Here is a 16,499-nt window from a genome sequence, read left to right as displayed (position 1 = left end):
CTTCTTCCTTCTTGAAGTGAACTGAAGCAAGCACCTGAGTAGCCAATGCTCAGAGAACTGAGAAAGAAAGTGGGGAGAAGCAGCACACTGTGCACTTTCACTCCTCTCTCTATACTTTTCAAGGCTGAGATGGGCAGGTGTGGTCCTGCTCTCAGCCTGGGAAAGTTCATAGTTCAACAAGCAAAGAGCGTGACACCCTTCTCACTTCCTCATCTCCAAGTATTTCTCAAGGTTGTGATTATTCCCTTCCTACTTCGGAAGAGAGAAAAAGGTGTGAGGGAATGTGGAGGCCTTGTGTGTGCTGGAAGGTTATTGCACATGGTCACCACATTAATGCATTGTCCAAAAGAACCCCCACATGGCTGCTATAGGAATTGATTGCAGCATCTGAGCACAATTGCTACTTTGATATTTTTGGAGAAAGTAAGCAAGGGTGGGGAGAAGTAATAGCAACTTTATCTCTAAAAGATGTATAGAATGAAGACTACTGTCTTGTTCCTGTATGGTGAACTGCATCTGCCAGTATTGCCCTATATGGAGATATTAAGTGTAGGAACCCTATTTTCTGGCGTCTGGCCACCCTCATGGGTAAAAGGTTTAGTGGCGTTAAAGGCGGGTCCCAAATGTGAAGGAAGTTGAAGACTCTGCTTTGCCATTCAGCTAACGGTAGATATGGGTAACTTGTGGGCCTCCAGATGTTAAAGGACTACAACTCCCAGTGGTCAATGGTCAGGGATGATTGAAATCAATTAATATCTGGAGGGCTACAGGTAAATGAGAATGGGAAGGTAGTGGAAAATGGCTATATGTAGAACAAGCTTGCTTTAAAGGCTCCAGGTGTTAATGCAGGCATCCCCAAACTCAGCCCTCCAGATGTTTTGGGGCTACAACTCCCATCATCCCTAGCTAACAGGACCAGTGGTCAGGGATGATGGGAATTGTAGTCCCCAAACATCTGCAGGGCCAAGTTTGAGGATGCCAGTCTTAATGGGCTTTAGCATCCTTCCTTCTATTTGTGCAGTGTAGGTAACTAGCCATGTAATACAGAGCGTACTTAAAATATTGAAAGTGGATTTAATGAACACTAGGAGCTCTGTAATTTAGACCAATAATACTCAACAGCAGACGTTGATTTAAATATTTCGCATCTGTAATTCAAGTACTCTTTCCTGCAGTGAAGTTACATGTGACAACTTCATTTGTAATTTGTTAGAGAACCTTTGCATTAAAGAACCTGAGTAGTTCACTACACTATGCTAAGAAGCATGTTGATTTCCATCAGGTGAACTGCTGCTTTGCGAGGCAAATATGGTTTTGAAGTACACACAAGATGATGGATCAAACCGTGGCACCTATGGGAAACTTATATGCACAAATTTCAAGATTTCATTCCTTGGTGAAGAACCTGTTTTGGAGGATGATGTAAGGAATCTAAGTTAACCTTAAGCTATCTTGTGAGTGTATCCTCTTTATTATATGGTGGCAGGCTGCCATAGAGTGCATTTAGAGTCCAGTCTAGAAACTGTTGAAGCAAGAATGATAGTAGCCAGATCTCTAGTTTCCAGTAGTTGATGTACTAGTTGAACTGATAAGGACACTCTGGGCTACAGCTGCAACCTGAGAATCCAGGAATAAAATTGATTTTAGCAATGCCCCAAGACAAATCTGACCTAATAAGGAAGGGTGATCAGATCCAGAATGAGTTGTATCCATAGTCTGTTGAGCTGCTTCCTCACCTTTAAAAAAAAAAAAAAATCATAATCCATATAAAACAGTTTAAGGTTCTCACTCTGTCAATCACTGATTGCAGGCACAGGTTCATGGACTTTAGCTTGGTTTACTGTAAACGAGAAATGGAGCATGCTGTAATTGGAATATGTTGACTTACTCTGATATCACTTGACAACCTCTCCCAGCAGTTTAATGTAAATGCCAAATACCACGGGGGAAAATATTGAATCCCAAGGAATCCTACAGAATAGCTTGCTTGAGAAGGAACAGTCTCCCAGTACCACCTTCTCAAGCCTACCTTAAAGTAAGCAGAACCATTACAAATGGTGCCCTGAATCTTGCAAGGAAGTCCAGGAGGATACTGTAGTGGCTGATATTGAAAGCCACTGAGATGTCCGAGAGGATCAAGAGTAATACTCCCTGTCTTTCTCCTAGCAAAGGTTGTTCTCCATAGAGGCCCAAAGCAATACTTCAGAATTAGAGAGACCTGAAATGAGGCGGGGGTTAGATAGTTTGCTTCATCCAACAGTGGCCAGGGATGGCTCCCTGCCTGGCTCTGCATGCTATATTTAAATATTTTGCAAAACACCACTTTGGCCCATTTAGGTTGGAGTCTTAAGGTAGAGGTTTCCTTTAAACATGTAGCTTTTAGAATACTGGAGGTAAAAAGGAGGCTTAACAATTGTCTTCAAATATTAAATGTGTATATAGTTCTTTTAGGATGGACAAGTTGCTGGTGAACAATTAAATTACCCACAGCTTCAAATCTGTAGTGATGTCAAAGCAGTCTCTGTAGTAAAGTGATTTGTTTTTAGGTAAGATTAGATTGCACATCGACAGGGATGACATTAAAATTGGGCATTTTTAGGCATCAGTGGAGAGTAATAGAGGTTTGTTGGCGCTCTCGGAAGACTGAGGCTTTGGAAATAGGAAAAAGAAACTTCAAAACTCGTAGCCACAAGTGAGTTGATTAGAATGAGTGATAGTGACTGCCTCAAGGTCACACAGAGCTTCATGGTTGAGAGTGTACCCTAGTCTTCCAGTCCTGTTATTATGAACATACCTTATACTTGCAATACAGAGTAAATGAAAAACTAGTGTCTGTTAAGGAACACACAAAACATTTTTCTTTTTTCAGGAACTAGAATTTTATAATAAAATCATTGGGGAAAATGACATCACTCTTCAGTGTGTGGACCAGCTTTATGGAGGTAGGCTGACAACTTCTTGTGACTATTTGGTGTCAACTAAACAACTTATTTCACTTGGTGATCCTAATCTAAAGTTCAGTTTTGGTGTCACTTGTTTGAGTTTTAATTTGTAAATCTTATATAATGTGTCAAAATCACTTGCTATGAAGCATGTGTTCCAACATACAGTGGTGCCTCGCAAGACGAAATTAATTCGTTCCGCGAGTTTTTTCATCTTGCGGTTTTTTTCGTCTTGCGAAGCACGGTGTCGGAAAAGTTTTGGAAAAGCTTCAAAAATCACCAAAGTCTTCAAAAAAGGCTACCACACTATGCTATGAGTTGCTCCTCGAAGTCAAGTCGCAACTGTATTAACGGTTTTAAGAAAAAGGAAACAAACTTGCAAGACGTTTCCGTCTTGCGAAGCAAGCCCATAGGGAAAATCGTCTTGCGAAGCAACTCAAAAAACCAAAAACCCTTTCATTTTGTGAGTTTTCCATCTTGTGAGGCATTCGTCTTGCGAGGTACCACTGTATTCAATTCTCAAATAGCCTTGCTGGCCAGATAGTTTTCCATTCCTTATATCAGGATGAATGAATGTCAGCTCCTGTTATGGTCACTAATATAAAATTATTGATAGAATTGTTCATGATAGAGAAGGGGTAGATTTCCTTGTTCCCTGTTCTAACTCACTGCATGGAGAAATGTTAAAACTATTTTCCCCCCTTAAAGTTTATGATGAGAGAAAGAAACCCCTGAATGGTCAACTGAGAAAATACCCAGAGACGATGATAATCTACTGCAAAGATCTCAGAGTGTTTCACTTCTGCTTGCGATACACCAAGGAGGAAGAAGTAAAACGGGTAACTGTAGCCTCAATTCCCTTTCTTTAGAACAAAAATATTTGGGAGTAGCTATGACAAAACTTCGATGAATAGAGTGACTAAGCTTTTTCCGTCAGGCATTTACAAAGTTTTAATGTGGATGCACAGCATCTTGGTACACCCTTCTGAAAATTTCTCTCCTGTTGCTTTCATGAAACCTGGAAGCAAGTCAGAGTTGTGATGACATTTGAAACCTGAGTTTCAAACAATGAGCAGTACCCAAGGTTTGTTCTTTGTTTTCTGCTTATAGATGGTTTGTAATAAAGAAAAGCATGAATCTGGGTTCAGATGTTGGAACAAGCCAGATTCTGGCTTGTTTTCCAGTGGGCACAGGAGAATTGGGAAAAGGAGCACAGAGAGAACTTTTCATGTTCAACTATTATGAATAGAAATACAGTATTAAAATACTACTATTAAAAGAAATATGTAAATATAAAGAAAAACAGTAAAAGGAATATTCAGCTAGTGCTTTTATACCAATCCAGCATTGATACATTTATCACACACACTAACAGATACTGTGTGAACATACGGGAAGTCTTGTTTCTAACGGCAGCAGTAAGCTTTTTTCATGTATTTGAATGAAAAATTGACACATTTAGAGAAAGCGGGAGCACCCCAAATTAGTCACTCTTTAAAATTTAAAAACTTCAGAATTGCGACTGAGGATTTGGAAATGACAGGAAAATGGCATGCGGTGTTTGCATGTTCTGTATTCACACAAAAGCCCTCAGGTGACTGGTTATATCTATTATAATATGTACAGTTCCCAGTAGCATTAAAAGTGCAGTCTACATAATAGTGAAGCTTCTTTCCTTCGGTTTGTCTGAACTGCTTTGACATCACACCCTAGCCATTGTTCAGATGTCAGGATAAAGAGCCTCAGGCTTGCTCCAGTTCCTTCCCCCAGCTCCTGGTTCCTGGTGAACATAGCTTGCTTGATTTGGATGGCCTTCCGGCAAACCAGGAAATAGAATGGAGAGGAGTTCGTGTTCATGCATGCAGCACCTCCTCAATGGCGAGGCCATAGTTTGGCTGTGGCTCCGTTTATACATTGAGTGCAGAAGCTAGAATTACTTAAGTCCTTTTTTATGTCTAGTGCTGAAAATTGCAGAAGTGTATACACTTAGTAATGACACACAAATTGATAATGGCTTCATCTGTCCACCCATCCAAGATAATATAGTTTTGGCCTATGTCGCATCATATAGTTCTACATTTGGTACATTGTTTATGGAGTTGGTCCCCTACAGGGAGTTATCCATACTCATGGGTGTATGGAGAGCATTGCAATAGTATAAGGGTTTAGACTGCACTGCCTTTTAAGTTTAAAAAGTGACCTTAATATAGCTTGAAATTGTGTGGGAGTCTTGAACATTTAACTTCTCACAACTTTTCTGTTTGGAACAAAGGATACATCTAGAAAAGAATGGGTTCAGACCTCTTGTTACCCAGGAATGTGAAGAACATGTGATTTGCCCTTTTTAAAATCTCTCACGCCCTCCTGTCAGTCATTGTCATAATGACATAGGGCGATTGACAAGTGGGTGGTTCTACTCAACTGTCAACATTGGCCCATGGAGGTAGGGGGAGGTAGTAACTAAGCAGGATTAACCACCCTGAGTTCTATCCTGCTTTCTGCAGGGATTAGCTGTGCAAGCAAGTTGGCCATGGGGAGTTTGTATGCATAGTCAAGCCAAGGAGGATTGAAGTTCCCTGCCACCAGCTGATGAGTGGGGTTGTTAATGTTTTGCTTTCATGCCGTTGTACTGGACACATCTCTACCTGCACCATACCTAATGTTTCATATGATGTCAGGTGTAGGGCAGATCAATGTGGTTTGGGGGAGATGGTCTGGTGGGCGAAATGGGGAGTCTTGGTCAAATCTGGCTTGGAGGCTGGAGGGTCCCTAGCCCTTTGTGCTATATCCTGTTCTTTAAGCTTATCCCCAGTTTGTTTTTTTGCCTTCACCCAACAACGTTTCTTTTCAACCACTTAGAGCTCAGCATTTTAACCTTAAGTATTAATTTCAAGTCTAAAAATCTAGTTGTGATATATACAGTCTGCAGGTTCTCCAAACTGGGAGCCTTGTCAGTAAAAAGCTATCTAAACATTTCCCATAAGAATAGGGTCACCCTGGGCACAGACCAACTTTAATCTTGAAGATTAATTTGTGCTTTCATCAGCTCAGGACTAGGCATAAGCTAGACCCTAAGAAAATACATAAAACATATGCAGTCACTCTCATACTCAGCTTCCCTCTTGGTATCCTTCACTCCCATTTCTTCACCATTTCTTCGCCTTCCAAAGCGGTATCCTTTGTCAGATGGTTGCTTCAGCATGTTCTGCCCTCGCCTTGATCTGACAAACCAGCCAGTCTGTTCTCCCTTCTTAGGATCAGGGTACCTTAAACACACTCCATTCCTTTCTGGATGCTTCCTTTGCTTCAAACGCAGAAAGGTGAGAGCTAGTAGCATGTTCCTTGCCTTCCTGAGTAGTAGCAGGGTTTAACTCATTCTTTTCTGCATGCCTCATTTGCCCCAAACAAGGATGGAGCTTCTTGGTAAGTGACTAGACTTCCTTTCTGGCTAATCCTTGTTCTGGTTTATAAATGTGTTGATTTGTTGATCCTTTCTTAGATCGTCAGTGGCATAGTTCATCAAACACAGACTCCTAAGCTATTTAAACGCTTGTTTCTGTTCTCTTATGCAACAGCTGTACCAAGTAAAGCAGGTAAGCATATATCTACTTGGTTTGGTTCTCAGTATAATTGGGGATTATCTGTTGAAGCCAGTTTGTTCTTCAGGTGTATAACTACTCATGCAGAAGTGGAATTTATGATACTGGCAAATGTCAAATTATTTTCCTTACTAAATTTGCTTAGGTGTTTGGTAGTTTCATTTCCCATTCATTTCAATGGAAGTAGCATGGTCATCTAAGTAAGCTATTTTACTATGAATCATGAGATGTGATAAAATGCCCATCTGTATAGAATCAAAGAGTGGATGTCTGTATAAGTCTCTTCAACTCTTTGTGCTGAATTCTCTCTCTTACTGAAAAAAAGGATTTGCTAGGAAGGCTGCATGTCTGAATTTTTGTCCAAGTATTTTGAACTTATGAGAAGGAAATCAACAGGCTTCATTTCTGTATGCTTGGATTCCTTATCTGGTAAATAAAACTAAAACTAAAAGCAGCTGTCTTTAGCCTGAGAATAACTAGGAAAAACTTTTCTGCTACTTTTAGCTGCTGAAATGATATAAATGTGGTGTGTGTGTGTGTGTGTGTCTCTGTTTTAATCAAGAGGTAGAAGCTGTGTCACTTCACTGTATTGAGGTGAGATAAACAAGGGGTAAAGATAAATGACAACAAAGATCTTCAATTTCATATCCAAACACCTTTAGGTAAAATCCAGGAAGGTACTAGGGCATCCATACAGTACTCTGTACCAGCACACAGTAAGCACTCCCTAAGTTGTATGTAGCTGTAACGCAAGTGAAAACTATTCCAAAACATTATTTTGCCTATGTGATAACTTGGCACTATGTCTTTGCCCACAGTTATTTTCCAAGACTGAAGTATGAATATCTTGGAATTGAAAACATACCCCATACCTACCTTAATGTACCTTTAAAACATTCTGTATTTCTTAAGCTGTAACTCTGGTGCCAGTTTTCTTCCTAGCCAGAGTGGATTCCATGATATTGTCACAAAGTTGAAGCAGAAAGGGCAGTGCTTCCCACCCTTGCTCTGAATACGTGAATATCTTGGCCTGTTTTTCAAACCACTCCCAAAATGACAAAACAAAGTTATTTATGGTGGTGTGTAGCTTCCTGTTAAATGCTTCCCCTTCCCCATTTTGGCTAAGCCCTAGAAATATTTTAATCCAGTGGGCTCCTTGGTATATACTTCCTGTCTGTAGAAACATTGTGAATGAGAAGAAGGAAGGACAATTTTTTTTAATTGGTTGGTATTCTAAGGGCAGCTTCTCCCTTTTCGTAGAAATATTTCCTGCATGATTTGAGTGTCCCTATGATTGGTCTTCATTAACATTACTAGTGTCCCACCGTGGGAAGGCAAAGCACCTCCCTCATTGGTGTGTTTATGGCAAAATAAACACCTTGCAATTCATGAATGATACTATATATACTCTTTCCAACATTGGAATTGTTTGGGTGTAGGAAAAAGGTTGGATGTGAAACAATGAGATAGTTATGCAGTCACTTCCCAGACTGCTGGTATACTAGTGTCGGGCATCCGATAGCCATGTGTTTGCATATAATTCTTATGGCTAGACTGACTTGCTGTAATGCAATTTTTAAATGTGTGCTTGATTATTCATTCCAGGTTTCTTCATATTTATCCATTCTTGTTTTATGTCAGCATGCAATTCGTTCATATGTAGCTAATCTGTCCATATTATCAATCCATGTGCTCAATGGAATCTTTTTGAGGCTCTTCCAATTCATCTAATCAAGCTTTTTTGCTTCTAATATAGCACAGTACATTCATTTTTTTATCCCTTGAAATCTCACACATTTCCGGAATATAATTTATTAAATTCAATTTCCCTAAATAACAATTTCTTTTTATTACTCTTGCTATAAATATCCTCACCTCACACCAAAATGATCGTATCATTGGGCAGTTAATCCACATATGTACTAAGTTCGCATTTTTACTCCCACATCTCCAGCAGTTGTCTGCACTTGTTATTTTCTTCTGGTATAGTTTTGCTGGAGTCCAGTGGACTTTGAATATTATTTTCTGTTGAATAAGTCTTAGTCTTAGATCCATAGTGGCTATTTCTGTTTTTTATACTCGACTCCCATATTTCATTTGTTATCTGTACCCCTAACTCTTCACTCCATTTTTGTTCACTCCATGGTTTTTGTTGTATGTCTCTTTTGTGGTCGATGTTTATATCGAAAAAATGATTAATTTTTTTTAAAAGTGTGCTTGATTATTTCTCATAACTGGCATTGATGTACTTACAGCTGCACTTAGAATTGTTTGACGCTGTATTTTGTACTTCCACTGCTCTTTATGGAAATTCATGAAAAGTTTATAACCACCTAATTAGATTTATGTGGAAAATCTGTATTGTGGATGTATTGGTATGAACTGAGACTACTGCTTTAAATAGCATATTCTGTATGTGCTTAAAATCCTTCATTTTTAAACTTGCATTCCTAAAAATGTTAGGTTATGAGGGAGTACTGATACTTGTACAGTCCATGTTGCAAATGGACACTTTTGCACCTGAATTTTTGGCAGTTTCCTTTTTTAGGATGCCTCTTTTGTGGCACTCCAAGCTATTCTTGAAGCTGACCTGAGTTCAAAATGCAGTTTGAGGATATTGAAAGCAGTTCAAAGAGGGAAAAGTGTTGAGCATGTAGAAACAGCAATTTCACTTTAAACTGCCAAGTTTGTGTGAAAGTTTCTCGCTTTGGGTTATGGGTGTAGTCTCTAGGTCAAATCAATAGTTTTGTGTAAATATGTTGAAATGCTAATTTCTACATTTAAATCACAAAACTAAATTCAGCCAGTCCTGTAGCTAAACTTTCTAGTTTCTTGCTAAAAACACCCTAAATGTATGTTCTTTTGTTAGATTGGTTAGAACTAACAAATTATATTTTGACAGAAAAAAAATATCAGACAGTGATGTTTGATTCTATTAATGACTGGCGTCAGGAACTGGAACGAACCAAAGGAAACCTGAAATTCAAAGCAGTGAGTTCCAATGAAAACTACAATGTTTCTAAAAAGTAAGTATAGCTCGCGTACTATTGCTATTGAACAAATTAACAAATGTAAACTGATTTCTTTTATATCTGTTCTCTAAAGCTCTGAACAGATTAATTTGAATAGCAATCTTTGGGGATTTATTCTCTTAAGGTGTTTGCAGTTGTTAACAATGATTAGGTTATTCAAACAGAGGTTCCCATAAATATAGCATTTCCTTTTTTATGGTAATTTTTATTAGTTTTCAATTACAATCTAATAATAGCCTCATTATAACAATACCAATTTATAATAAAATTATTAATACCAGTAGTTCAAATACTGAATTATATAATTTAGATAAGGTGGCTCTCCACGTGCTAGAATTGACAGCTTGATTATTTGCTTTATTTCTGCGTTCCAAAATCTTAATTTCTATTACATTCTGGTCGTAATAATCTTTATACAACAATTTTAATACTAATAATTTCTACTTGTGTTGACTAATTAAATGATTTATAAAACTACAAGCGAGGAACTCAAACTATATCCTTGTTCTTCCTGTGTGTGGCATTTATTCTGTCTGTGGTGTTTCTTCCTGACCTTGTAAGATGTTATGTCTTTCTTTCCCCCGGTTGTTGCTGTTAACCATCATGCCTTGCACGAATAGATAGCAATGTAGTTAGGCAGTCCTAGAAGCAAAACTCAGGTTCCTAGGTAGGAGCTTGAAAGCTAGAACCTGCAAGATAGCTTTTGTTTTAATGCTACTTATTCTATACACAGGGCTAGCAAAACAAACACAGCTAAGTGCCCTCAATGTGTGGATTAGCTAATACAGTGGTACCTCTGGTTGCAAATGGGATCCGTTCCGGAGGCCCATTAGCAACATGAATAGAACGCAACCCGCAGCAGCGTGTCTGCGTACATGCAGGTTGCGATTTGCTCTTCTGCGCATGTGCATGACATAATTTTATGCGTCTGCGCATGCGCGAGCTGCGAAACCCGGAGGTAACCCTTTCTGGTACTTCTGGGTTGCTGCGGGACACAACCTGAAAAAACGTATCATGAAGCAAATGTAACATGAGGTAGGACTGTAGTGTTTGTAGGAAATGTTTGGACTGAGGGACATTTTGGACAAGCTAGACCTGCACAAATTGGCTGATAATCCACTTGAGTCAGAATGGAACCAGACTGGTTGGTACCTAAAATAAAAGTGGCAGAAAAGCTTGTAAAGTGATTCATGAGGGAAAGCCAAAAGGAGTTGAGGAGCGTCGGGTTCAACCTAAATCTAGGGGATGAGAACATTGGTTCAATAGGGGGAGGAGTTGCAGTAGGCATTGGAGGTGCAGAGGCAATAGCAATTTATATAAACCAAAGTTCCATAAGTAAGTGCAGATGACATTTTGGGAGAGAAAGTGTATAAATGTTTATATTCTAATGCTAGAAACCTTGGAAGCAAGCTGGAGCATGTTGTTTTAAAGGATGACATACATACAGGGAGTGTATCCTCTGGAGGAATGGGGAGAGCCATTAGGTAGCTTGTCTCTGGATACAAACTCTATAGTGGGGTGGGCAACATGGTCCCCTCCAAATATTGTTTGCCTCTGGTTCCTATTTTGAGAACTTTTTAAAAACTGTACGGTTCCTGTGGTGTTCCACATCGTAAGTGCAAATTGCTGTTGACTTTTAATTAATGTTTTCAGGTTGCCAGCATACTTCGTTGTTCCCATGTCTGTCTCTGAAGAGGACCTTTTGGAATATGAAGGAAGAGGAATTCCAGTGAGTATATTCGTAGTCAAGAATTTATGGAAGACATGTATGGGAATGAAGTGAACTTTACACAGGGTGTGTTTAGGACTTGTTGTGGCACAGCTGAAGAATCTGAGTAATATATCAAATGAGTGCAGTTTAAGAACAGAAGCTGAGCAAGAAAGGAGACAGTTTTGTACTCCTGAACATTGGGTCATGTAATTTTGTGTGATGTTAATTTTTATCTATTAAATAAGGATAAATGTTGGCACCACAGAATTCAGAATGAAATTTCTGTACATTCTGTGAATGAAGTCGGAGAATCTTCCATGGTTTGGAGAACTCGAAGTGGAGCCTCGGGCTTTGTGCACTCCCACTTGGGTGATGTAAAAAAAGTGGCTTCCCTCAAACCAGACTTGGAGACTGATTCAACCTATGTCTTGTACAAACACGAAAATGAGTAGGCAGAAAGCACGTGAGCTAGAGGTTATCGTATGATCATCTAACCTAACTCATGATGTTTAAAAATGATTGCAGTTTATTACTGGCAGTCCTTAAGAAAACTAAATGTAATGCAGAAATGCTGTAGTGATCTAATATTCACTTGTAACATGCTGTTGTATGATGCAGTTACTTTATAACAAAATGAATGCCCTTTGGGTAATATTTACTGATGAGAATAAATGTGTGTTGCAGATTTGGTGTTGGTCTTGCCACAATGGTGCTGCTCTCCTCAAGATGTCTACTCTGCCCAAAGCACAAGATGACAACGCTCTGCAGACACAGAAAATCTTCTTAGAGGAGTCAGTAGTAGCTTCTTTCATTTTTATGTGTCTCTGAGGATCTTCTCATCAGGCTTTATTTCGCTCCTACTTTATATGCATGTTACAAATATTTGCCTATGACTATGTTCGTTGTGCTATTACCACAAGGGTGATGTGAACTGCAGGCTTTTTCTCCTAATGTTGACTAATTGTTTGCCATAGATGGCTGTTAATGTTGTTTATTCATTCTTTGATGCATCCTGGACAGCCAAAAAACCAATTGCTAACCCAAAGCACAATGATGAAATTCCCAAACAGCAGGGTGCATCTAATTGCCAGTAGCTATAGGGCTTGTCTATAGGAGCAGGTCTAAATAAACAAACAAAGCCTATGTATCAATTTGTCTTCACCATTGGTTCTGTAAGCATCCCTGGAACTTTGGAAGAGGAAGATTATAAACATGTAAAACACCACTGCCATTATGAAAATTAGAGGTACAGTTTAAACACTATAACTGGGCGATACAGCAAAGGCTCCAAGAGCTCAAGTAAATCTAGCATTGTTCCTCCTATCTAGAACTGAAATAGATAACTTAGGACCCTGCAGGTGCTGTTGGAGTACAACCACCCATCAGCCCCAGCCAGCACGGCTGATGGTCAGGGGTGATGGAAGTTGTAGCACAACATCTTACTGGTGGCCACAGGTTCTTTACCCCAATTCTAGAGTGAAAAAACCAATCAAGAAGACCATGGTGTTTTTTACCAAAGTAATTGCATAAAAACTGTTCTTGCTGGCTGTCTTTGCCACTCATGCTATAGCTGATCTTATACTCTGAACCCTATGAAACTGACATGTATATTGACATGTAAGAAATTGGATTGTAAACTTCCTTGCTTTTTAATTTTAAAATAGTCACTATTAAGCCATTTAAATCATAAGTTTTAATGTGTTTTTCAGTATGTATAAGACACTTGATAACCCTCCTTATGAAGCCATGAAAGTTGATGTCCTGTCAAGTAGTCTTCCATCTCTGCAAGAGATCCAAATTGCATACACCAGATTTAAACAGCTGTTTCTGATAGGTAAGTGGAAACTATATTGAGGGCACTATAGAAGAATATCCTATCTAGACTTGCTAAAGGAAAAAAAATACGCTTTTTCTCCAGTAACCACCCCACTGGCTGAAGTCTCCATTTGAAATTTGTAACTAAACTTCTTTGTTGCTTTTCTGATACATGAAGAAAGTGCTGTGAGAGGAGTTAGCTAGCTGTTTGCAAATGTGTGAACTTATGTAGTATGTCTAAAGCCAAAGATCAACAATTCTACAGCACTAAAAGCCATAGCAAAATAGCACTTTACAAAAGAGAGCCACGTCTAACTTCACTACCCCTAGACCTATCTTCTGCTTCTGATACTACTGACCACCATATGTTTTTTCATTGTGTTTTCCTTGTTCAATCCTATCCCTTTGAGTTCAAGGAGTTTCTGTGATAATTTCCCACTTGCTGTCAGTGTCGGACATTTGGTTCCAGTGCTCTACCACTTACTCATTTGATCTGCTCTATCATACTGATGACTTACTGCTCTGCTTCATGTTTTTTCCAGCAGGTGGAAACGTAACAGTCAATACATATCTCAAATATCATTGTGCCTTTTGAAATCTTCTATTCTATTGATGTCAAGTACTTGAGTTGCCACCAGAAATAGCTAAAAACAATTTCTCTTCTTTTTACAGATAACAGTACAGACTTCTGGGATACTGATGTGAAATGGTTTTCATTATTGGAGAGTACAAATTGGCTAGAAATCGTAAGGTTGGTGAAACCCTGCTTCAACTGTACTGCATCTTAGAAAGTTAATGCCGTACTTAAGCTAGCAATGCCAAACTTAATCTGAATTAGCTCCAAGATGTAATCACCTGTATAAAGGTAAAGGGACCCCTGACCATTAGGTCCAGTCGTTACTGACTCTGGGGTTGTGGCGCTCATCTCGCTTTATTGGCCAAGGGAGCCGGCGTACAGCTTCCGGGTCATGTGGCTAGCATGACTAAGCCGCTTCTGGCGAACCAGAGCAGCGCACGGAAACGCTGTTTACCTTCCTGCCAGAGCGCTACCTATTTATTTACTTGCACTGGCATGCTTTCGAACTGCTAGGTTGGCAGGAGCAGAGACCGAGCAATGGGAGCTCACCCCGTCGTGGGGATTCGAACCGCCAACCTTCTGATCGGCAAGTCCTAGGCTCTGTGGTTTAACCCACAGCGCCACCTGGGTCCCAATCACCTGTATAAGATCAAACAATAACACAATGGCTTTATGGACTTCATATCATAATTAAGGCCTTCCATTTAAGTTAATGTGACAATTCTGTTCCATTCATGTAGCAGATGCTGAGTCTGAGAGTTAGTTTTTCCACTTCAATTCCCTCTACAGCAGCATTAAGGGTCAGAGTTGGTCCCCTTTCATATTAGAACACATAATTTTAGTTTTCAAGGATGAGTCTTCAGGCACACAACAAACACATTTCCTTATTACAGGAAAGAAAGCGTAAAAACCTTGTAAAATACTAGCATTACAAATCTAAAATATTGATGATGCAGAGCTGAGAAACTAATTATTGCCTGAATCAGCAAGGCTAGAATTGGGCAGCAAAGTGATGTGAGCTTCCCAAATGAAAGAGTGAGGGGTGCTCAAAGGAAGGATTTATACCCAATGTTTCCTTTGAAGGAGACAGGTTAGAATTTCCCCCCTCTGTTCAAAGAAAAACAAGACTACATTCCACAAAATAGCCAACTTAATGAAAAGGTTTGATAACTCATATGACCAAATGCACTGCATCTTCTTTAATAATGTTAGTAATGTGTTTACTATTAGCAAAATAATGTTAGTAACATCTAATAAAACTACATCAAATATAAAGAATTGTTATCTTTAGAAAGTGCATATATTTATATTTTATATTTATATTTACACATATATTGCCAAAACCTAAATAATACAGGAGTGTTTGACTAAAATACTAGCTATATCAATGTTAAAAATAGCATTTGTTGTGAACACAGCTTGTTTCATCAAACTATATAGGAGGATTAAGTCAGGCCAATTCAACAGGAGAGATAAGGTTATTGGTTTAGTGTAGGAAATAAGGAGTACTGATATACCAGTCTGGTACGTAAGTCTGTAGCCCATTTTAGGAGGTCAGAAAAATGGAAAAATGCTCTTTATTCCTCATTTTAAAAATGCTTAATTCTGTTCCATTGTGGTGAGAAAAATCAACTATAGGGCCTGTTTATTGTGTCAGGAATCAGCCAAAATGGGTACAGAAGTGGGAGATACTTGTCAGTTGTGCTAAAGCATTGTATTCGTGTTCTAGGAGATGTCTGAGAAAAGCAGTAGAGATTATTGATTTGCTAGAAGCAGAGAATACAAATGTTCTCCTTATAGGTAAGTTGTGTACATCCTTCTTTCCAGTGCACCTTCCACATAGCTGCTCTACTTCTAAGTAGCTGAATTGTAGAGTAGTTCTCAAACATATGTGAAGAAAGGAGTTGAGTTTTATGAACTGCATTCTATATTTAGAGTTGCCCTGGAATTATTACAAGTTGTAGGGTTGGACAGTAGTTATGCTGCTGTTGCAATCCCTTCTCTAGTTGACACCTGACACACAGCCTTGGCTGGCAAGGGGATTATTCAAAGAGGAAGAATTGAATATTTAAGGTCTACAGCTGAGTACACTTCATATGTTAAATGTATTCAGAAGATAAGCGAGGGGTTTTGAGCCTTACTCTGCAGTATGCTTGGAGCACAATCAAGCCAAAGCAGAGAACTGAAGGACCACTGACTTCAGTGGTAGATGGTTTCTTGCTAAAATTAATAAAATAAAGACCTTAGCTTTGGATGGCACCCAGATTTATTTGCAGGTTTTCTTGTGAAGCTGCGCTGTAGGTGCTTGGGCATTAATTTGTCATGAGCAGTTTTAAGATCTAATGGTGACTTCCTCCCCACCAAAAGAGAACAGGTCAAAATCGTCTTAGAGGGAGCCCAGAGTATGCTCACTTCCCAAAAAAGTTATTTACAACCAATTGTTTTGGTGCTTGCAGAGCCTTATTCTATGGGTATTGAAGTTGAAGTTTACTTTGAAGTACACAGCATGGGCTGTCAAATAGGCATGCAAAATGCTTAATTTCCACAGTGCAGGTGCTGATTTTGCAGATCCTTGTGGGAGAAGAGTGCATTTCACACTTGGGATGATACACTTTGTATAAAGCTTTACAACACAGTGCATTACAAGTTGCTTATATGTTTGGTAATCTTTTCTAGAAGTTGGATCAGTTGTTTTGACGGTTAGATTATTTGTTAAACTCCTAGGATTTCTGGATATTGTACAAGGTTAAGAAAACAGTCCCTGCCTGCTGGCTTATAATATATACTTTATGCAAAAGAGATGGGATAAAAATGGAGAACAAA

The 16,499-nt window shown here is 39.1% G+C and overlaps 1 protein-coding gene across 1 annotated transcript in view; it reads left to right on the top strand.

The window, feature by feature from the left end:
• MTMR12 (myotubularin related protein 12) overlaps nucleotides 1–16,499 on the top strand; it is a 36,990-nt gene that overhangs the window by 11,813 nt on the left and 8,678 nt on the right. The window contains exons 3-12 of the mRNA XM_082241885.1: nucleotides 1,283–1,422; nucleotides 2,870–2,942; nucleotides 3,651–3,781; nucleotides 6,442–6,535; nucleotides 9,444–9,567; nucleotides 11,227–11,302; nucleotides 11,969–12,075; nucleotides 12,994–13,118; nucleotides 13,772–13,850; nucleotides 15,406–15,476. Coding sequence (XP_082098011.1) covers nucleotides 1,283–1,422; nucleotides 2,870–2,942; nucleotides 3,651–3,781; nucleotides 6,442–6,535; nucleotides 9,444–9,567; nucleotides 11,227–11,302; nucleotides 11,969–12,075; nucleotides 12,994–13,118; nucleotides 13,772–13,850; nucleotides 15,406–15,476 — 1,020 coding nt within the window. The remainder of the gene's footprint in view (nucleotides 1–1,282; nucleotides 1,423–2,869; nucleotides 2,943–3,650; nucleotides 3,782–6,441; nucleotides 6,536–9,443; nucleotides 9,568–11,226; nucleotides 11,303–11,968; nucleotides 12,076–12,993; nucleotides 13,119–13,771; nucleotides 13,851–15,405; nucleotides 15,477–16,499) is intronic.

Source organism: Podarcis vaucheri, assembly GCF_965113315.1.
Source record: "Podarcis vaucheri genome assembly, chromosome: 11".
Taxonomy (NCBI): Eukaryota; Metazoa; Chordata; class Lepidosauria; order Squamata; family Lacertidae; genus Podarcis; species Podarcis vaucheri.
This window is presented reverse-complemented; position numbering and strand designations above follow the sequence as displayed.